The sequence below is a fragment of the Ambystoma mexicanum genome, chromosome 10 (genome assembly GCF_040938575.1).
Source record: "Ambystoma mexicanum isolate Mex_15411 chromosome 10, UKY_AmexF1_1, whole genome shotgun sequence".
In the NCBI taxonomy this organism is placed as follows: domain Eukaryota; kingdom Metazoa; phylum Chordata; class Amphibia; order Caudata; family Ambystomatidae; genus Ambystoma; species Ambystoma mexicanum.
Genome location: NC_090932.1, coordinates 195,719,759 through 195,742,487, shown reverse-complemented (window position 1 = coordinate 195,742,487; position 22,729 = coordinate 195,719,759). Strand labels below are relative to the sequence as shown.

General features: G+C 44.4%; 1 protein-coding gene across 2 annotated transcripts in view; it reads left to right on the top strand.

Annotated features, from left to right (window-relative positions):
- Positions 1 to 22,729, top strand: part of PPP3CC (protein phosphatase 3 catalytic subunit gamma) — a 1,509,833-nt gene that overhangs the window by 390,673 nt on the left and 1,096,431 nt on the right. For both annotated transcript variants that reach the window (XM_069617714.1, XM_069617713.1), the window contains exon 4: positions 14,441 to 14,552. In XM_069617714.1, the coding sequence (XP_069473815.1) occupies positions 14,441 to 14,552 (112 nt within the window). The remainder of the gene's footprint in view (positions 1 to 14,440; positions 14,553 to 22,729) is intronic.

Sequence of the window (22,729 nt, the reverse complement as noted above, 5' to 3'; positions counted from 1 at the left end):
TGTCAGATGTTTGCGCAGTCAGAGAGCATGTCAGCCTGGTGTTCCAGAGGCTTCTGGGCCTCGTGCGTGTTGACTCTACCTCTTGCTCGACTCAAGATTAGGCGGACTCAAATGGCTCTTCGGAGTTCTTGGTGTCAGGCTCTGGATCCGGACTCCAAAATGATATTGATTCTGGCTTCCATGAGAGCGGACCTGTTGTGGTAGTCGTCTCTCGGGAACCTGTCGGTGGGTGTGGGGTTTCAAGACCCAGCCCCGATGGTGACGGTCACGACTGACCCCTCCCTTCTGGGGTGGGGTGCGACGTTGGACCTTCTTCAGGTCTCGGACCTTTGGTCGCCGCAAGACAAGTTCTTTCACATAAATCATCTGGAGCTTCAGACGATTTTCCTAGCGCTCAAGGCGTTCAGGCCGGTCATTGCCAGCAAAGTGATCCGTATCCGCACAGACAATGTGGTGTCAATGTATTACATCAACAAGCAGGGGCGTACCAAGTCTCCTACTCTTGTGGATCTGACCATCCAGATTTGGGAGTGGGCGGTTCACCATGGTGTCTGGCTGGTAGCAGTACACATTCCGGGCCAGCTGAACGTCACGGCAGATGCCCTCAGTCAGCGGACAATGGTCAGCTACGAGTGGGAATTGAAGGCGGAGATCCTCTCATGGATATTCCTGTGTTGGGGAACTCCGGAAGTGGACCTCTTCACATCGGCAAACAAGAAACTTCCTCTGTATGCCTCCAGAAATGGTCTGGGAGCCTCCTCTCTGGGGGATGCTCTTGAGATTCCTTGGCACAACATGAGAGCCTACGCTTTCCCGCCTCTGCCTCTGATTCATCGGATGACTTGCAAGCTGAGGAACACGGTGAACTGTTCTCTTATGCTCATGGCCCCGTGGTGGCTGGCCAGGTTCTAGTTCTCAGAACTTCAACACCTGTCGGTGTGTGCACCGATAAGGCTACCGGTGAATCCCGATCTGCTTCACCAGAGGGATTAACAGCTGTGGCACCCCTCCCCACAATCGTTCAGCTTGGCGGCATGGTGCCTGAGTTCAGATCTTTAGAGCATCTCAACCTGTCTGCTGATAACATGCAAATAATTCGGGCAGCCAGGAAGCCTTCGACGGGGTCTCGGTATGAAGCAAGTGGCTTTGGTTCGGTCACTGGTGCTTAGCCAAACAACTGGATCCCAGAGTGGCTACGATTGGCACAGTGCTGTCCTTTGTGTCTCACTTAGCAGAATCGGGCATTTATGTTCTGTCATGCAGAACTTATCTTTCGGTGGTAGCCGCCTACCTATCCACTGACCAGTGCACTTATTCACTGTCAAATCCAGTGATTAGAAGACACTTTGCGGGTTTCACGCGTCTTTATCCTCTGGTTTGCAAGCCGCACCCAACGTGGGATCTGAATGTGGTCCTTACAGCGTTGTGCCACGGTGGACCTTAAGCACCTTTCGTGGAAGGTGCCTTTTTTGGTTGCCATTACTTCAGCAAGGCGTGTGAGTGAGCTCCAAGCTCTGTCGGTGGAGCACCCCTTTTTGGTTTTCCACAAGGATAAGGTGGTCCTACGGACAAATCCTTCTTTCCTGCCAATGGTGGTCTCTGATTTCCAACTGAATCATTCAATCTCCCTGCTGGTCTTCTTTTCAAACCCAACTTCAGAAGCGGAAAGGGTTCTACATTGTTTGGATGTTAGAAGGGCTCTTAAGTTCTATCTGGACAGAACATCTGAATTTAGGAGCTCTTCTCAACTGTTGGTGACCTTTGGTAATCCACAAGGTAGACAGGCCTCTAAGGCGACTATCTCCAGATGGACCGCTGGCTGTATTACAGAGTCTTACACTGTCCAAGGACTGCAGCCTCCTAAGGGAATTCATGCACACCTGGTGCGGGGCAAGGCAGCTGCACTTGCCTTTCAGAAATATGTCCCTTGGGAGACTATCGCAAAAGCGGCTACATGGGCCTCCCCATCGGCTTTTTGTAAACATTATCTAGACCTGAGATCCAGATCTGACGCTCAGTTTGGCCAGGCTGTGCTGAAGAAACTTTTTCAATATTTTTTTTTTCCATCCACCCGTAGTTCCTGTGATGAGTGCTTTGGAATCTCCCATAAGTATGGAGGAAAGGGGACGGGATGTAGGAGTATAACCAGGTTACTCACCGTAGTGACCACCTTACTCCTAGTCCATAGTCCCCTTTCCTCCATACGCACGCCTGCCCACCGTCCCCTCTAATAAGGCTCCTCTATTGCTTAAAGGTCTCTAACCTGGCGATAGAAAAGGGCTGATGGGCGATGCGTGGGACGGAGCTAAGATGTGCAGGGTTACGGCCGCGTGCAGTACCCCGTATAAAAGAGAGGAAGGACTAACATTTTTGCAAAATGTTTATGCTTTTACAAAGTGCTCCGGTCCCGTCCCACAGGACAGAGGAATGTCCCATAGGTATGGAGGAAAGGGGACTATGGACTAGGAGTAAGGTGGTCACTACGGTGTGTAAACTGGTTATATTTGTACATGATTCTCTGTTCTTTGGTATTGCTGTTATTTTCTGTATGTACTGTTAAAGAAAGAAACATCAAATATATGTAGTATAATGTGTATCAATTTGCTTAATTTCCAAAATGCATTGTGTACCAATAGTATGATTGTCTTCAGTCATTTTATCGTGAGGAAAATGTTCTTCAAGCCAGTCCAAGGTCTTAGACATTTCTATGTAAAAAAAAAACTTTGTTTTACTGTAGTCTATTGAACAAAGAGCTCTGTTGTTTGAATAAATGTTAGGCACTTACCAATTTGTTGTTCAGTTTTGCTGTTAGAGGTCTGGAAAGTGCGCTGTTGACAGTTTGTTCACAGTTTTTATATGAAGGAGCTGTGAGGTAGTTCTGGTGGAGGCATAGGTTATTTTTGTTTTTGGTATGTTCCATAATATGTTACAGGATTGCACTGTTGTTGTGTTAAGTGCACAATTACTAGATATAGTATGTAATTACTTTGCACTTTAGCTATGTGCTATTTATCTAACTTGTATAGTGTTTTTGATGTATACTAAAATAATATGAAATATATCCCCTGAGCATTTTGGTTGTATGGATTTTACCCGATGTCCGTGGACAAGCGCACAGTCCGCGGTCACTAACTATCAACATGGGTCAAGGGGGTTTAGAATGTTGTATGGTACATTAGTAATAGTAAGGGTTTCTTGGTAGAAACCTATGAAATTCAGTTCAAAAAAACTTTTTTGAAAGGATGTTAACGTTCAGTTGAGCTAGTAAAAACCTATGAAATTCAGTGAAAAAAACTTTGTTAAAGGGACATTATGGTTAAGTTGTGCTACTAAAAACCTATGAAATTCAGTGAAAAAACTTAGTTACAGGGACGTTATGGTTACAAGTAAAACCGAAAACCCCTACAAATTCACCAGTTATGTTAAGCTAAGCAACCCTAACTCGTGCCACCACCGTTCACTGCTAAGACTAACACCCAGGACTTCAAAGATGACATCACAAATGTCATTGATGATATCACTGATATCACATATCTGAGCCACTTGTTTTTGTTCACTAACATATATAGGCCAGGTGGTTTTGTTCACTGACAGTCAAAATATTACAATTGAAAAGGTGCTATATATCTAGACGTTAACCTTGTCATATGTTCTTTAAGTACTTTCCTTAGGGTTTGGTCTCGGCTCATGGTGCACAAAAATGGCAAATGAGCACACCTCAAACACACAATTCATTTGTTTACATGAAGATAAAGTTTAATGTTATTAACATTTTCTGAGGATGCTGTTTCTTTCTTGCTTACTTTAGTTTCCCTGTATGTGCCTCTGATTAGTATGCATTGTGGTTCTTCAGATGTATTGTTTGTACTAGCACAAGTGTTGTAAGTCTTGAATTGTTAGCTAGTTATTACATGTTTAACATTACTCAAAGCTCTCATAAGCTAGCATTCATTATTGTGCTATCCAAAATTACTAGATTATAAATATTGTACTTTTATGGTGCATGCTGCAGTAATTGCCTATGTTTATATATGATTAGGTTTCTAACTAACACTCCAATACAATGATTTTCGATGAGTACATTCTTTAATAGATTAAGTAGTTCATGATGGGTCTCCCGATCACCCCTGACATCTTGTTAGCAACAATATAAACACAACCCCTTGTAGGGACTTTTCATTAAAATGAATTTCACATGTGATGTCATCAGTGATGTCATCAATGACATTTGTGATGTCATCTTTGTTGTCCTGAGTGTTAGTCTTAGCAGTGCACAGTGGTGGCGCGAGTTATGGTTGCATAGCTGGTCAAATGGCACAGCGAGTAGAGCGCTCGCTTTGACATCCTTGCAGAGCCTGTTGACGCAGGTTCGAATCCCAGCGGGGCCAAACTCAGCCTTTCATCCTTCCGAGGTCGATAAATGAGCACCACACACCGTGGGTAATAATAAGCAGCGCTCGGATACCTGAGGGTTCGTAGCGCTATATAAATGCCTTATTATTATTATTATTATTATTATTATTATTATTATTATTATTATTATTACCATGACTGGCGAATTTCTGGGGTTTTTCGGTTTTACCTGTAACCATAACGTCCCAGTAACAAAGTTTTGTCACTGAATATCATAGGTTTTTAGTAGCACAACTTAACCATAACGTCCCTTTAACAAAGTTTTTCACTGAATCTCCTCTCTCTCTCTCTCTCTCTCTCTCTCTCTCTCTCTCTCTCTCTCTCTCTCTCTCTCTCTCTCTCTCTCTCTCTATATCTCTCTCTCTCTATATCTCTCTATATCTCTCTCTCTATATCTATATATATATATAGTATGTGGGCAGCACCAATTGCAAATTAAAAATATGTATTTTACAACATATCAGACCAATCGTCAATAAGGACCACGCGTATCCCATGGCCAATAACTTTACGGAGTTTCATAATGGAGATCCCAGCACTCTGAGGTTCTTTGGTGTCCATAAAATTACCAGCGGCCCGAGAGGAGGCGATAATGAAAAATTACTATGACAGGAGGAGACTAGGTACATCATAGACTTTGAGAGCAAAAATCAGACGGGCCATAACGTGGATGAGGAACTGTATACCTTTTTGGGAACTTAAGATATGACAAACTGTGCCCCATACTATGATTCATCGAGCTCAGTATGAACATTCCCTCTCCATGTAGTCTGGGTTAAACCAGCCATCAAATTGGCTCACTGGTCTATTATCATTAGACTTGTGCTCTATGGGTAAGTGAAGCCTCCTGTTTGTGTTTAAAACTTTCATGTTGACTATTTCCTTTTTCTGAATTGGTTTCTCCTATTTTTGCCTTCCTTCCCGCAATGGTTTTTTTGTGGGTGGGTTCATATTTTAACCCTATATTTCTTTTCCCAGATGACACCTTTCTACACAGCCTACAATTGAATATTTGAATTAAAATGTATTTTGATGTTATTTATTACTCATGCCAACATACATCCCTCATGGTGATTTAATTGCGGCCATATGAGACGGTTGTCCAGTTCTAGCCTATTAAGTATAATATGGTGTTATGCAGAAACTTGGTTTTAGTAAAGCACTTGCACTTTAACTAATGACTATGTTAAATATTTCTGGTCATCGCATCCTGCTGCTATAATGTTTGCACCAATGTGGTGCTATGCAGAAATTTGGTTTTAGTCAAGCACTTGCACTTTCTATGATGACCATAACATCATTACAGTCATCGCATCATGCTGCTAGATGGTTTTGCACTAAGCACGAGCACTTTATTAGAAAATTGTTTCTGCGTATAGGACTACTGAACGTTATATAATTGCCTTTTTTCTTGATATAATGGTTACAGGATTTTATCTATGTCTATATCGCTATGTGTAGCGTCACTATGACGTAAACAATGTTGCCCGAATTATCCATGTTGGCCGCACGGCAATTTTAAACTATCAAAAAATATCTCTTTGATGAAATTGTAATCTAACGTCTATTGCATATCAGAGATTCTCTTTCAAATTGTAATAGAGGTCTATATGAATTTTATCCATGAGGGCAGTATGAAATATTTTGCACTTTCTAAAATGGCGGAATGTAAATACTAGCATCTGTGTAAGTCACCTTTTCTGTGTTCATTGATGTGTCATGGGTTAAAAGAACTCCCAGAACAGGGCAGAGTTACTGTGAACAAGCCACAGGTGTGTGGTGAAACGCGTTAGCTAGCCTCCCTGCTACTGGGAAGCCGTTTTTTATTGTAAAATGTATTGAATTAAAATTTGAATTTTTTTAAAAAAAGCAAACTGTTGCAGTGCAGTCGTTTGCCGTTGGCTTTCCCTGGTTGGATCTTTGGACAAGCCACTGCTGCAGGATATTTTTGGGATTTCGTTGGTGATGGGAGTGCAGCTTCCTAAGAGGCAGGACCATGCGGTCTGTCTGCTTATATATATATATATATATATGTATATATATATATATATATATAATATGAGAGATGCCTACATTTGATACTGAGATACATACATTCTGTACTGAGGTATATACTATGTATTGAGATGCATGCATTATATATTGTAATAGATACACAGCATGCTGAGCTCCATTCATTGTATACTGAGCGGTATATACTGTAAAGTGAAATGCATATATTATATATTGAAGTATGCGTGCATATACACTATCTTGCTAGATACATTATATACTGAGATACATACACAGTATCCTGAGATGTGTACATTGTATATTGAAACATATGCCCTGACATATTCATTGTACATTGAGACACATATACTTTATATTGAGCTTCATATTACTGTATGCTGAGATAAATACAATATATACTAGATGTATACACAATCTATTTTGATGCGACCATTTTATATTGAAATGCATATAGTACAGCTTGAAATGCATATTTGCACAGCTACCTATCTCTATTATATAGCGAGATGTGCATGCTACATTTCAGTAACTCATATACAAAGCACGCTGAAATGCATACATGGTTTGTGAAATTGCCTATACTATATGCTGAGAAATGCATGGTATAGTGCAATGTAGTATAATAAAAGACCTACTATACGCATACAGCATGGTGAAACTGCTTATACATTAACAATGTTTCTTATACACACTACTGAAAATGTCACATGGTTTTCAGTCCTGCCCACTGGAGAGGGTGGGTTGTTCTTCTCTTACTATTTTCACTTTCCGCAAGTTGTTCATGGGACCAGCTGGGCCTTCAGAGACAGGAGACACTTGGAAGTATTTGCCTGCCTGCCACTTTCTTGAAAGTCTGACTTAGTCAGCTAGACTGGACTGCTTTTTGGTGACTGCTTGTGTATAATTTCCATTGGTTTTGGGGACAAGATAAATGGTTTGCAGCACAGCAGTATGCTACTGTAACTATTCAGCAGTGGGTACAGGGTGGTTTAAGTCCTGTTTACCTTGGGGCACAAAGTGCTTATTTATTTGTCATTATTACTGGTGTTTCTCAGCAGGCAACAGTCCTTACTTACAGGACTCATATGAGAACCCTAGGAATAATAACTTTGCAGTCCTTTCATTATATTTATTTTTTCTAAATTAAATAGAAATCGTCATGGGCGACAGAAAAGGAAATGATACAAGACAGAATGTTGCATAAATAATATCATCCTGTAGTATAGTTGAACCTAGAAAGTGTGCATAATATCATCCTGTGGTATAGTTGAATTTTTAAAGTGTGAATAATATCATCCTGTGGTATAGTTGAACCTAGAAAGTGTGAATATTAGCATCCTGTGGTATAGTCGAACCTAGAAAGTGTGAATATTATCATCCTGTTGTATAGTCGAACCTAGAAAGTGTGAATAATATCATCCTGTGGCATGGTTGAACCTAGGAAGTGTGAATAATATCATCCTGTGGCATAGTGGAACCTAGAAAGTGTGCATAATATCATCCTGTGGTATGGTTGAATTTTTAAAGTGTGAATAATATCATCCTGTGGTATAGTTGAACCTAGAAAGTGTAAATAATATCCTGTGGCATAAGTGAACCTAGAAAGTGTGAATATTATCATCCTCTGGTATAGTCGAACCTAGAAAGTGTGAATATTATCATCCTGTGGTATAGTCGAACCTAGGAAGTGTGAATAATATCCTGTGGCATAGTTGAACCTAGAAAGTGTAATATCATCCTGTGGTATAGTTGAACCTAGAAAGTGTGAAGATCATCATCCTGTGGTATAGTTGAACCTAGGAATTGTGAATAATACCATTCTCCAGCATGGACTCTAGCATGGATTCACATGCTCATGAATATTCCCTGTTGTCAGGCCGGGAATCCTCAGTAAAGAAAATCAGTATCAGTTTCGTTTCTGATCGGTCTTTCTTAGTAGTAACCAATCACTGATCTCTGGGTCATACTGCCCCCAGCCAATGACTGCCCTCTCCCTAAACCCCTCCCCTGGCAGCCATCTTCAGATTTTTACCGCACGCTCAAGTATTGGGAGTCCTCGTATTTAGCTCTCGAGCTTTTTGCTGCGTTTTCGTGCTTTTCAAAGAGATTTTCTCATTTTTCGGTCAAATAGAGCCTCAAGCTCCACTGTGTCTACATCCGATCAACGGGGACCCGTTTCAGATTTTTCTACGCCCCTCAAGGGTGAAGTTTTCGTCGAGTTACGCTTCTTGGAGGAGTCCAGAAGTTTCTGTGGCCTACCCCGGACATGGCCCAGGAGAAAGGAAGCTCGACGCCCGGAAAGCTGTTCAGGGTTTGCCCTGGATGCCAGCTGCAGAATGTGTTCAAAGAGGACGAACATTCGAAGTGCCTCTACTGCCTTCATGAGGACAAAACGCACGTGGAGAAGGACTGTGCGTTTTGCGGGAACATGTCGGAACGGACCATCAAGGATCGACATCTTCGTCTCTCCAACTGGCTGGAAGGAAAGAGCCCGTCAGGTGAGAAGAAGAAGAAGTCCGAGCCGGAACCAGGCCCGACGGAGGAGCCAGAGCCAGGCCCGTCGGGAAGTCCCCCAAACAAGAGAAAACGGACCCATCCAGCCCCGCCTTTTCAGCCCTTGCGGCCTGCTCAGCCTTTGCCCACGTCCCGCGTACCTGGGGATGACACGGGAACGGACACTACCACGACAGGTAGGGATGACGATGGCGGTGACGACGGGACGGAGCTCCCATCGCCTCCATCCCGGGCCTCCCCGCCTGACGAGATTGGGTCTTTCCACGTTATGATCGCCAGGGCATCTGAGCTTTTTCAGCTCTGCCCCGAAGAGAAGAAGGAAGGTTTCCTTTACCAACGGCGCGAGGCCAAGAGGAAGACAGTTCTTGCCGTGCCTCTGTTGGATGACATCTGGGATGAGGGTCTCACCCTTCTCAAGAACCAGTCTACGACTCCTGCCAAGGGGGATCGGTATGAGAAGAATTACTGGGTCCCGATGCGGCCCTTTTGTGCTTTAGGGAGCAATCGGCCTCAACGTCAACTTCCCCGCCGGACGGCGAAGGAAAGAAGCTGGATGCAATGGGACAACGAGTTATCTCGGCGGAAACAACGATTAAGGCGGCCAACGCCCTCGCGATCGTGGCCCGCTACGACAGGGAGTTATGGTACAAGATCGCCCCCCTGTTGGACTTCCTACTGGACGACAAGAGGGCTGAGGCCCTGGAGATCTTGCAGGAGGGTGAGGTGGCGTCGGGCCACGCCATACCGGTTTCCGCCAGCTAGGCAACGGCATTTGCCTCGGACGACAAGGGTGGCTCAAGGCGACGGATTTCCGCCAGGACATACAAGCCAAGGTTTTGGACATGCCGTTCGACTGGAACAAACTGTTTGGGAAAACAGTGGATGAGTCCCTCTAAGCCATCAAGGCGGACATGGAGACAGCTAAGGCCCTAGGAGTTCTCCAGCAACGAAGACTGTCCTTTCGGAGCTCCAGAGGCAAGCAGGGTGCCTCCAAGGGATTCGGCGGTGGCTCCTCTATGTACCGCCAAGCGGCCCGCTCCTCGTCGCAGGAAGCCTATAGAGGATGATGCAAGTCGGGTGGATCCCGCCGTCGTTGCCAGGGAGGCCAAGGCGGCAAGGCGTCCTCCAAGCAAGATTGAACCGACCGTGGCGTCGGGCCCCCACCGAAGCGCCCCGGTGGGAGGCCGGCTTGCAAAGTTAGTCAGCGTGTGGGAGTCCATCTCCACTGACAGTTGGGTGCTGGACGCCCTGGCCCAGGGGCACGCCCTCGAATTTCTAAAAAAGTGCCCCTGCATACCCTCCGTGGTCAGGAAAGAAAACCACGTTCCTCAGCTACTGTTGGAGGTAAGGGCGATGCTCAACAAAGGTGCCATCAAGCTCGTCCCAAAGAGGCTCCGGGGCTTCGGAGTATACTCAAGGTACTTCCTCGTGAAAAAGAAGACAGGAGGGTGGCGACCCATCCTGGACCTGCGACGACTGAACAAGTACATCAAGGCACAGAAGTTCTGGATGGTCACCCTCCAGCACGTGCTGGGACAGCCGGAGGAGGGCGATTTCCTGTCGTTGTTGGATTTGGAGGATGCATACTTTCACATTCCCATTCTAACAGGACACCCTGGAAGTTCCTCAGGTTCGTAGTCCAAGGGCGGCACTACCAGTTTAAGGCCCTCCCGTTCGGATTGAAGTCGGCACCCAGGGTTTTCACCAAGTGCCTCGCTCCAGTGGCGGCACGGCTGCACCTGCAGGCGATCCACGTATACCCCTACCTGGACGATTGGCTAAACCACGCAAGGACAAGGGAGCTTGCCATAGAACACACAGCGAAGACTGTCCAGCTGCTCACGGACCTGGGGTTCTCCATCAACTTCCCCAAGTCCCACCTGGTCCCCTCTCAAGTTGCACTGTTTCTGGGAGCTAAACTCGATACGGTGGCGTGTCTGGCCTCGCCGTCGGAAGAAAGGACAAAGGCCATCCTAGGCAAGGTGCAGCGTCTGACTGTTCCGATCGTACCCGCCGGTGAAGGCTCCTGCCCCGGCGTGGGAACTCAACGTGGTGCTGTCCAGGCTCATGGGGGCGCCATTCGAGCCTCTGCATTCGGTGCCGTTGAAGTTCCTGTCGTGGAAGACAGCATTTCTTGTGGCCATCACCTCCGCACGACGAGTGGGAGAGATCCAGGCCCTATCCTGCAAGCCTAAAAACGTGGCTCTTCCCTTAAAGAACTGACGTTTAGAACAAACGGAATAAATAGCCACAATAAACATAAACCCAAGTTCGTCGCACAAAAAAAAACAGAGCAAAGGGAATTGATCGAACATATAAAGACTAAAACGGATAGTGCAACTAAAACGGATAGACCGAGTGGAACGAATGAAGTGGATGGAGTAGATGGAACAGATGGAGTAGAAGGATGGAATGGGATGGGATGGGATGGGATGGGATGGAGTGGATGGAGTGGATGGAACGGGTGGCATGGAGTAGACGGATGGGAGGGGATGGAGTAGACGGAATGGATGGGATGGAGTAGATGGAATGGATGGGATGGAGTAGATGGATGGGATCGGCTGGAGTGGATAGAACGGGTGGGATGGAGTAGACGGGTGGGATGGAGTAGACGGGTGGGATGGAGTAGACGGGTGGGATGGAGTAGACGGGTGGGATGGAGTAGACGGGTGGGATGGAGTAGACGGGTGGGATGGAGGGGGATGGAACGGGATGGAGCGGATGGAACGGGATGGCGCGGGACCAAATAGAGTGGACGGAACGGACAGAGTAAATAAAAGGGACAGAGAGGACGGTACCGATAGAATGGATGACCGAATAGAGTGGATGGACAAGATGAAGAGAATGGTACGGATGAAGAGAATGGATGGAATGGACTGAATGGAATGGAGTGGATGGAGCATATGAAGTGGACAGTGGATGGAGCATATGAATTGGACAGTGGATGGAGCATATGAAGTAGACAGAGTGGTTGAAACAGATGGAATTAATGGAATGAATGGAACAAATGGAATGGATGGAGTGAATGGAGTGAATGGAACCGATGGAGTGTATGGAACGGATGGAGTGGATGAAGCAGATGGAACGACTGCTATGTACCTGTACCCTCCCTCCCCCTGTATCCCCATGTTACCCTATCCATCCTGTCGCTTTATATACGTATGTACGCCCCCTGTACTGCTCTCGTGCCTGGCCGCAAACGCTTCACTGATAAATCACCATATCACACTACTACGCCTACTCTCTACTATACACCATCATTCAACCAGAACACAGCTATGCTATGACACATTCGGCCTAGCTGTTCTCATACTAACCTGACCCCACAAACACCTCATCATCCTAATAAAACACAGCTGAGCACATCCCAGCTAACTGAGGCGTGTCCTCAGGTCTAACACAGCCAGAACCCTGTCTGAGTGTCCACCCTCCAGACTGAACACATCCAACTGATTCCTCAGCACCACACCTATCGCTAAGAAGCAGCTATCATGCAACAACCACACCAGCTGCACACATATCCTGTGCACCCACGCACCATACAACTCTCTCTCTCTCTCCTGACTTGAACTGCGGTTCCCGAGGGTGTTCAACCTACCAGTGCTTTGAGGTCATACCAATGATACATAAGGCGCTATATAAATTAACATTTATTTTGGATGCAGAGTTCCCTTTTCTTTCATGCATACATTTATTAAAAACGAAGGAACATTCATCATTTAAGTTAAAAACAAGATATTACCAAATAAGAATAATTTATGTGTGTTTAAAACCAGAAGCAGCTGGGTGGATGCTGTAACGTTTGTTATCTACACATAATCAGCACAGTGCTGCATGTCTAGGCCGATACAAACTGCACTGCACTGTACAGTAGTGTGGAGATGAAATGCATCACCTACTCTTAACATGGAGTGTTTTTAAAGCACATCCCTAAAGGATACACATAAAGTGCATCATGTATTGACTCAAAGATTTTGCAAAGCACTACCCTGCAGTTCAGCAAATTCAGCATATCCTGCACTCTTATTAGTTTTTGATTTCAAAACACCACATATCATTTGTATATTAAAACTTGTTGCTATACCTTACAGTATATATGTGAGTCAATTGTATAATAGACTTCTCCCACCCAACACTCGATCATATTTATACATCTGCACATGTGAGCCAAAACATGTATTTTATACTTTTGTTGGAGTATATTGGACATAGTGTGCATCAGGTTTACCTGTGCTCCTGTTAACCGGAGATTGGACTCATATCTCTGAGGCTTAAACCCAATCATGCCCTTATATCTTCCCTGAAGGCCCGGGTAGTTTGGAGCTAGGCTGTCTGTGGGCCCTGACTTTTTTCAATTAATAGACATGAAAGTGTATATTTCAGTGCTAGCAAAACAATCAGCTAGGAGCACAAGTTAACTCATTATTTTCCACAAGCAAATTAATCTTACAGTGAATCACAGTGGGTAAAGCACCCAGGAGGCTACCTCCAGAGCACACATTTAATTTGGTTCAGAAGGATTGCAGACTTGGTTGTCCCGAATTTGAAAAATGTTAGCTATCATATGTGTTTGTTTGTATTTATTAAGCAAGAATGCATTCGTGAGTGCTTTGATCAGAAATGCGATTCATAAGGACATAACAACAATGGCCTCTTAATTTAGTTTTGGAAAGGCCAAAGGTCTTTTTGGGCCTTGAATCAGTGTGACCTCACAATACCTGCATCTGAAACAAAACATTTGGATTCAGTGCCTATGCAATACGAGAGACCAAGCTTCAGGCTTATTGCATGGATGAACCACTTCTCTTTTTTGTTCAAAGGAGGTCCCTGTTTTCACTTAGTCTTTTCCTTTGTCCGTTTTGGCACTTGCATTTAGTAAAACGGGATGGATGAATGAAACGCCAATATAAAAAACAAAGAATACTTATACTAATGGTGTGAGTAGTAGGTGGCCCCATGTCATTCAAGGACCACACAATGTTAATCCCAATCTTCCCAAAGATTACTTACTAGTATTTAGCAGGTTTCTTAGCTTCCGATTAATCACCGAGATCTAGCACCCAGTTCACGCCTTGATTTTTCCCTCAGCACATACTTTTCCCCCTTGCCTTTGTCTGTGTATCAGGTTCAGATATTGCTACCCTCTATTCCTAGGTAGCCCTCCCGCATTGAGGAAATCATTTTTATCTGCTGGGTTAAGTGAACTGGATTATATTGAACTGAGACTGCTAACGTGCCACAAACATTTCTTTTGAGCAGGTGGCTTTCTGCTTTTTATTGTGTTCCTGACTCTCACTCACATGGCAGCTGTGGGAGAACGTTGTTTTTAACCTTTTTTTCCAGTTTGTTGTCTGTGCCCTCAATGCTATTTCTAACTCGACTTGTTTGTCAGACGTTTTAATGAGAAATATTAAAGTGAAAGATGCCAGCAACTTTATCCATTTCTTTAAAAAGCAAATAAAAGAGTCTCTAATGTTTTCTTTTTTGCAATCCTTTATAGTGCGTGCTATACTTATGGAGTTTAAAGATTAATCATCCAAAGACACTATTCCTGTTGCGAGGGAACCATGAGTGCAGGCATCTCACAGAATACTTCACTTTCAAACAGGAATGTAAGTAAAAGAAAAGCAAAGTCTACATTGCCCTGCTTCTTGGCCTTTCTATCCCAATCTTCTCTACTCTTTTTGTTTTTGTTCCCTCTATATTACATTGTCTTCTTTCATATTTTCCAATTCCTTATTTCTTTTGTTATCCTGTGAGTTGAGCCAGCAATGAAAACTTGAATTAATAATAGTTGGTTTGTGGTAAATGTGGATGATGACCCCTCCATCTCCTTTGCATCAAATTGGTGTTCTTGCCTCAAACTGCTCGCTTTGGATGCCTCACAGCAAATGCTTTGTTTATTGGTCTAACTTAAATGTGATCAACCCAGTTCATTGTTCTGGGGTTTCCTACTGAAGGTGCTTACATTTTCATAGTGACAGCTGGCTTGGCTTTTGTGATAGCAGATTTAGACTGCATTGCAGCAATTTCCATTATCTTGTGACTGTAGTCTCTAGTCAGGACAATTTGTATCTACTGTTAAGACTAAGACGGTTCCTTACAGTTCTTTATTATTCCCTGCCCCAGACTGATATCACCCATCTTTACCTCCCCAACAATGGTCCACATGTTGGCTCAGCAGGCTGCCCTTGAAACATCACTCCTTACTTTTCCTCCTTCAAATTGATGTTGCTACATGAGTAAGTGTCTTTTTGACAACTATGATAATAGCTTCCTGGTACCCACCATGCTGCTGAACGCTTTCGTTTGATACATCCTTAGAAACTGGTACCTTCGTTCCATTGGGACCCTGGATCATAGTCTGTTATTCTGTCTTTGAAAGGGACTTTTTGCAGTCACTATCGACTTATAAGTTAACATTTTAGAATCCGATCACCTCCTGCAGTCCTCGGCCATAGGATTGCATCACTTACCTGTTTTTCGATATGTGGAACAGGCACAATAAAAACATCCTACAAATCATTTGTTTGTGTTGATTGGAATGCCGTGAGGTTACCGATTTGCTCTCCAAGTTATGAGGCAGGAGAAAGGGGCTTCCATCCGCTGACCTGGTCCTTTTTTAACATTTCCTTTAGGAGGTGGTTTTTTCACTACATCAAAAAGGTACATGTTTCTCGTGTATGTTGGCCAAAACTAACTACGTATTTTTTCTTTTGACTGTGTAGTAGGAGTAGTACAATGTTATTAAGCTTTCAGCATTGAGAGTAACGTGTTTCCATCCCTTTGATGAGGTGCCCTGTCTAGTTCTAGTAGACACCAGGGCAGTGACCTAGGCGTCAGGCACAGTGGGGCTACAGTAGATGTTGGGCTGGGTTTGGCATGAGGATCCCCTGGTTACTTTGCCTTGGTGTTTAGCACATTGCAGAGGACATCACATCACAAGCCTTTCTTCATGTCCCATGTTGGACAGCCACCTGTTCGGCGCTGCATAGGGGAGATCCCCTCATACCTGCAGGAGAAGCGGAGTGCGGAGTGTACAGGAGGTACTGCCATCTTGCCTGTCCTCTTAGCTACACCACTAACATCATAGTTTTAATGAGAACCTTATTCATTCAGCAAACAACTTTCAAAGTTGAAACTCTTGATTTTCTAGTTCACAAAATCATGGAGGTAATGGAAAAAGTATTCTAGACTCCAGCCCAGGTAAAGCCAACAAGTCAAGGAGGATGAAATAGTAAAGGGAACCTGACCAGTGCTCACTTTTCATGTTGATACACCTGTCCATGATTCTTTAGTGGTAATAGCAGCCAAGAAAATTTCAGCGATCATCTTCTTTAGAACCATTGGTTAAATAGACCAAAAAGATGGAGGCAGCTAGTAAGAATGTCTCCTAAATAGTTGCAATTTATATGTATGCATCTAGTGTGACAGCCCTTCTTGTGGAGCAGTTGTCATTTATACCCAAAGAGAAGACTCTTGCTGCAAGTAATGCATGATGGCAAAATTGAGTTCAGTCTAGTTATTTTTGCCTCCGTAGACCTTGCCAATTTATCGTCCTAGTTTTTGTTTTTCATTGTATTTGGTTAAAAAAAACCTTAACAAAAGTAAGTCTTAAAACATATAAATTCCTCTTCAATTTCACAAATTCATAAAATACAAAACTATTCACCCATTTATCTTCCCTGTAGTACTGTCCTTGTCTTTCGCACATCGTTTGTAACTGATCCTGGCCTCACTCAGCGCAGGTGCAAAACAGAAAATTAAACATCTCTCCTCCTCTGTTCGGGTTAATGGTGAACAATGTGGATCAAAGACTGAAAACTGAGGCTGCTATGCTGAATACTGGGAATGTACAAAAGGAGGGAACTTAAAGGCAAACACCAGAGGATGGTTTTCCCAGCAAGTACTACCAACTGAGGGTTTTCCTCCCTCAGTAGCGCCCACAAAGTCAGAAATTGTATTACCTCTAGAGGTAGTAAAAAGGAGGAAGTGTAAGTACACAGACTTTTCCGCAGTGGCAGGGTGGGGCGATATCAGCATGCTCGGTAGGTAGTCCCAGTGCTTTGCCATGCCCATCCTATGAAACCCTCTAAACAATACATGGGTGCTGTGAATAAGTTCCATACCGGTACCGGGTGTGAAATGTAGAGTCTATTGGTGTCAGTTCCATCACCCGCAGGGTGACGCTGCACTCAGAAGAAGCGTATGGGAGATTCCCCTGCCCTCCCCACTCCATCCCGGTCTGTAGGATAGAGACCACCACAGTCCAGTTAGAGAAACCTAACACGAAAGGGGAATAATGATTCCCATGAGCTGACCCGCAGAAGTTTAAATCTGCTTTTCTCAGTGATCAGAAAGCACTAGCAAGTACTTTGTTGTATGGAAAGGCTGGCCTCTGTGACCGTGTTAATTGATTGATATATTATTTATAATGCGTCTATATACAAGTGTATCAAGGTGTAACCAGGCAAGGGGGAGTGGGGTGCAAGAGCAAACAAGAGAAACGATCTTACTAGGGCTAGTATCATTTGGATCGTGAAAGTGCGCACCCAGGAAGTGCAGGGGAAGGGTACAGGGTGGGGGAGGGTGCCCAGAACAGCACAGCAGGGCCCTGAATTAATTGCAAGGAAGGCCCGGACTTCCCAAGGGAGTCACACCCAGGTAGTGCAAGGTAGGCCAGGTGGCAGTGCAGGAAGGCCAACTAGCAAGTGCAGTGGGTCTGGACATGGGGACATGGTGTCCTGTATGACTCGGATGAACACCAAGCAGCCAGTCCGCATAGCGGTGCAGGAGGAAGGGAAAGGTTAGCAGAGGAGAGGCAGAGAGAAGGAGCATGGTTATGCGAGAGCTCAATAATTTGCTGAACAGCATGTAAAACAAGGAACAGCTTCAGAATATGAGCGAATCTGCAAATAAGTTGGAACTTTGCTCGCAGACATGCAATGCACAAAATGGACAGTCTTACTGATATCTGCGCAGAACATCCACGTGACCGACAATGCCAGGAATGGCAACAAGGTGGGGGATGGCCCATATATGGGTTGGGTCCACATCCCTTTCCAAGGACACTGCAAAGGAAGTTCCTTGAAACTAGTTATTAATTTGAAACTTTTTAAGGCCCGCCAATCTGCGTTCCTTGCTTGTAAAGCCTCATACCTGATAATGGTTGAGCAGGGGATGGTCAGGATAAGTCACTTGCGTTTAGAGCTAGGTGTGGGAGTTAGGAATTGGTGTCCTCGGAGAAGAATCAGTGCTTTGCAGAGCGGCAAGGGAACTGTGAAGGAGAATTGCGGGGGGAATGAAGAGGGGAGCACTTAGGAGGAAAGGTGGATCAAAACGAGGAAGGAAAAGGGAACATCAAAAGTGAGAAGGGGGGGCAGAGGATTATCAAAAGTGAGGAAGAGTTGGAGTTGACAGAGGAGAAGCCAGAGTAGTTTGAAGAATGTGGTAACCAGAAAAAGGAGTCTGACTAGTTGTTGGTGTGTTCAAAAGGTTTTATTTAAATAAAACGAAAAACGCCTATCTAGCCCTGTTGCTATGAGGGTAATTCCCTACCTAACAAACTAAACTAAGGGTGCTTGTCAAATGTCCAGGTAAGCCCTGTGGAGAAAGGGCTGTGTTATCCACGGTTTGGCTGTGGCGAGCAGACTTGGAAAAGAACCCTTGTGTGAACCAGCAAAACGGGTGTGTGTGCCTTTTAAGGACCTGCAGTCCTGCAGTCAGCTGACTACAAAAGGCTGCCTCATACGCCTTTGCGGCGTAAGCCCTGTGGAGAAAGGGCTGTGTTATCCGCTGTTTGGCTGTTTGGCGAGTGGGCGATCACCTGAGAGTAACGGCTTATTGTCTACAATGTCCACATCTGCTTCACCTGTCTTGAGGACACGGGCTCAGAAAAAACAACGAGTGTCCTGAAGGATTTGAAGGCCGTGGAATGATACGACCCTGTATCAGGAAAGTAAGTCGTTATTTCTCATGCAGCTCTACTATCGACGAACAAGATACAGCTATATTTAATGCTACGGTGGTGTCTGTAAATAGTAACTCCTGCGTCCCTTTGCTCGGCGCACTGACCGTGTGATGTGGTGGGAGCGGACACTGCCACCGGGGCGCGAGCAAGCGAGGCTACTGACTACCCGAGAAGTGAATCCCTCGTTCAACAGCCAGTATATAACTTAACATTATTGGGCCCCAAGATCAACATGCCTCATTGACTGCCGCTTTGTAATGGATTAATGAACGGCGACTCACCGAGTACAGACCGTGTGGTACATTCGGTAGGTGAACTGTGCATAGACACTGGCCTGAGGGCTGCTGCACTCGGTTTCCCTGCGAGTCGAGCCAGCGTACGTTGGAAGCAGCGTTAACTGTGGGGGCGTAACGAGGCAAACGTCATCCATAGAGCGTGAGACACTCTTGCAGAACTCTCACGAATGCCCATTGACTAATGAAAAGGAATTGGGCATGATTGCTGCGAACAACCAAGCAGAACAAGGCAACACCAATGTTAACACTCCTGAGTGAACTCTGGTAATATTGAATGATTCTGTTGAAGAGACGGCTCATCTAGCGAGTGCTAGCCACCTCAGCACAAATGGATTTCTAGAGCCTATTAGTGCCAGCTCGCCGGTACGTGTTGCAGACAGGTCGATTGAAGCAGATCATAATGAGGTATTCTGCCTGTCACAATCGACACACGCAAACGTTGCAGACAATGTTATCTCATCTCGACACGAGGATGTTGAAGGTCAGGCTGTGGCTGCACAAGAGGTCTTAAGGCCTTACACAAAGATGAATGAGCGCCGTGACTCTCTTGATGTCACGAACAATGTGCTCCACAGTCTGATTTCCATGAACAAAGCTTGTAACACTAAACATCAAAAAGCGTCCATGCTGCCTCTTGACACCATGCAAAAACCATCTTTAAAGCGTCATAATACTCAACTAATGGAAACAAACGTAGACGTATGGTCTAGTGTATGTTACAAACGAATGAAGCCATCTGACCACGCTTTAAAGGTCGACTCCTTACACAACCTATCCTATAACCAGCTGAATTCACAAAAAAGTTTAACCACTTTGAAAAGAACGGTGACTAAAGCCACAAAACAGTCTAGGAAAAATTCACAACTGTCTAGCTGTAATGAGTCTGACGAGGGTGACTCTCCCGATTCATCAATCATAGAGCGCCCATTTCCTAAAATTAGGCGCGAAAGAGTCCCTGCAAAGGAGATCCCGGAATCGATTGAATGAAATTACTAATTCTGATGTGAAGGAGACTCTGTCACCAATAGTGCTTCAGGCCACTATAATCTCTTCAATGGCGAGCTCATTGGCCCCCTTCATGAAATTATATTAAAATTTAAATGACTCGACTAAAGATCTTACGACATTGGTGGCTTTATTAAATACTAAAGTGGGCCATTTGGAACAAATATGTGGACAATCATACACTGACCAACATGTAGGGATCAAAAGGCTAGACGCAACCTATAAATCGTTATGTCACCAAAGGAAAAACAATATTATTGATTAAACATTTTTTGCGGAAGTTGGGAGAGAAGCACTCTCACTATTTAAACGCGAAGGAACAGGAACTACTAGGGTCACGTAATTTGATGAACTTGACGCCACTAGAGATGCAACAAAGTACCGGAACTTGCCCCTTGACGATCAAACAAAGGCAAAGACGCGGTCCATCGGCCAAGATCTCATTGGAGAGCATAGCATTTTAGCTAGGTCCCTCCCGGCAATAGCAACTCCGGGTGTAGAGCAGCACGAACAACTTATTGCTTCAGCAGAAGCTGGCACAGTTAGTTCAGCGTCTAGGATTCCTATAACTGCCAAAACTATATCATTGAACAAACAAGGACAAACAATCCTTGAGTCACCAGGGAGTGATAACATCTCAGAAATGTCTTTCAATACTGCATTTGAACAGGCCAGAGCGCTTAAGCGGCAACTATGTCTTGATGATCAAGTAGCAATGGCATCTAATATGCTCCCATACACTAGTCATGAGAAAAGCGTGGCTCCAACAACCCGGACAGCTGAGAACCCAAACGTATTTCCAATTTTTACTGGTGGTCTTCAGAACTCGACGAATCTGTCAGAAATAAAATCCCGAAATCAACAACCCACCAAAAAAACTAAAATCTTCCTAGAAAAAATAATAAAGTTAAAAGGAGCGCGGACATTTTTGAGGAACATAAAAGTGGTGCAGATTCTGGCCAATGATACCAAAAAACCTACATTGGTAATACCTTTGAGTAATAATAACAAGATTCAACACGACAAGACGATAGAAGTGGTTACACATCCTCAGGTGGTGGATTTGGCAAGTCCCTCCCATGATATACCGGGCGAGCTTCTAAATATGTCCACATACGATGATACAGAACATGAGGACGTGCCAAGACCTGACACGCCTGTGAAGCGTGTTAAAAACAAGATGGATCTTAGTACGTCTGTAATTGCAACACAGAGCAATATAAACGCTCAAACTGAAGACAAAGTGGTTCGAAACATAGTGATTGTGGACCAGCGGGTAAGTCAAATTGCGGTGTGTCTATCTCCCCCGACGGAACGGTCAGCAACAGCAAGAACTTGTTGCTTCATTTGAGAACCGGTTGACTCGGAAGGACAATCACGTGCCCCACTGAGTCCAGTCTTTGTGACAATGCACGAAAAGCGGCTGGTATCCAGTCACTTGACAAAAATATCACGGGCAATGTAACTGAACCATGGACACGACCTCAATGACTGAAACGTAATAATTCCAGAATGGAACATGACAAGACCACAGTCTTTAAGTTAATGATCGAGCGGCTTGAATCAAAAGACAGTTTGATCGTGAACCGTGGCAACATTATTAAGCTATTTGATTATGTACCAAGTGTTCGTGCAATAACGTCTAATGATCTAGGGATTGTTGAGTTTCCTGATGAAAAGCGGAATGATAAGGTGGTTCTTCATGTAACCTCGTCTTTAATTGCAACAACCATTCTTGAGGCTAACGTAGCGCTTTTCTCATTGGGGTTTGACGTCTATAAGTTGGAAGCTGCTTATGCGACACAAATTACGATGTCTGAAAATGATAATCCTAATATGACAGCCAGCTTGGAACAGACAATGGCGTCACGTCTTCCGACAGATTCGTCTAGAGTCTCAACTCACTTGGCCATCATAAGGAATCCTGAAAAGTCATAGCAGGCGAGCTACAAACCAGACAAAATGTTGCTATCCAATAACAATGTAGCTGTGAACCAGAGGATAACTTGAAAACCTACGATGACATTAAGTCAAAAATGAGGATTACTATACAAGGACATTAGGAGCGCAAGCTGATACCATTCTGCATTTAGTCTTCTTAGAGAGGTGTGTTTTGAATGAGAGATCACAGTTGATGAGCATGACTTCGTTGAGCTTTGTCAGTCAGCCAATTCTGGGGTTTGGCATGCTCGGTGGGATTATCTAGAACAATTAGTTTGATCCTTATGGGGTTGATCTTCAGGTAGGCGCTTCATATCTGGGCCTGGATGATGGACAGACAGTGCTTTAGTTGAGGGATGAAAAAATATAGTAGTCTGGATATTGAGTAATATGTCAGTAAGTGTAAGGAGAAGCCCATTCAAGAAGGTTATAAGTGCCTCTAGCTATCAACCAGACCAAAACACAGACAAAATTATACAGCGGCATCTGACCGCTCATATTTTGATGCTCCCTCTGTGTGCACTTAACAATCAAATCACTCTTAGCTTAGAGAGAACAAACAGTCAACATAGCAACC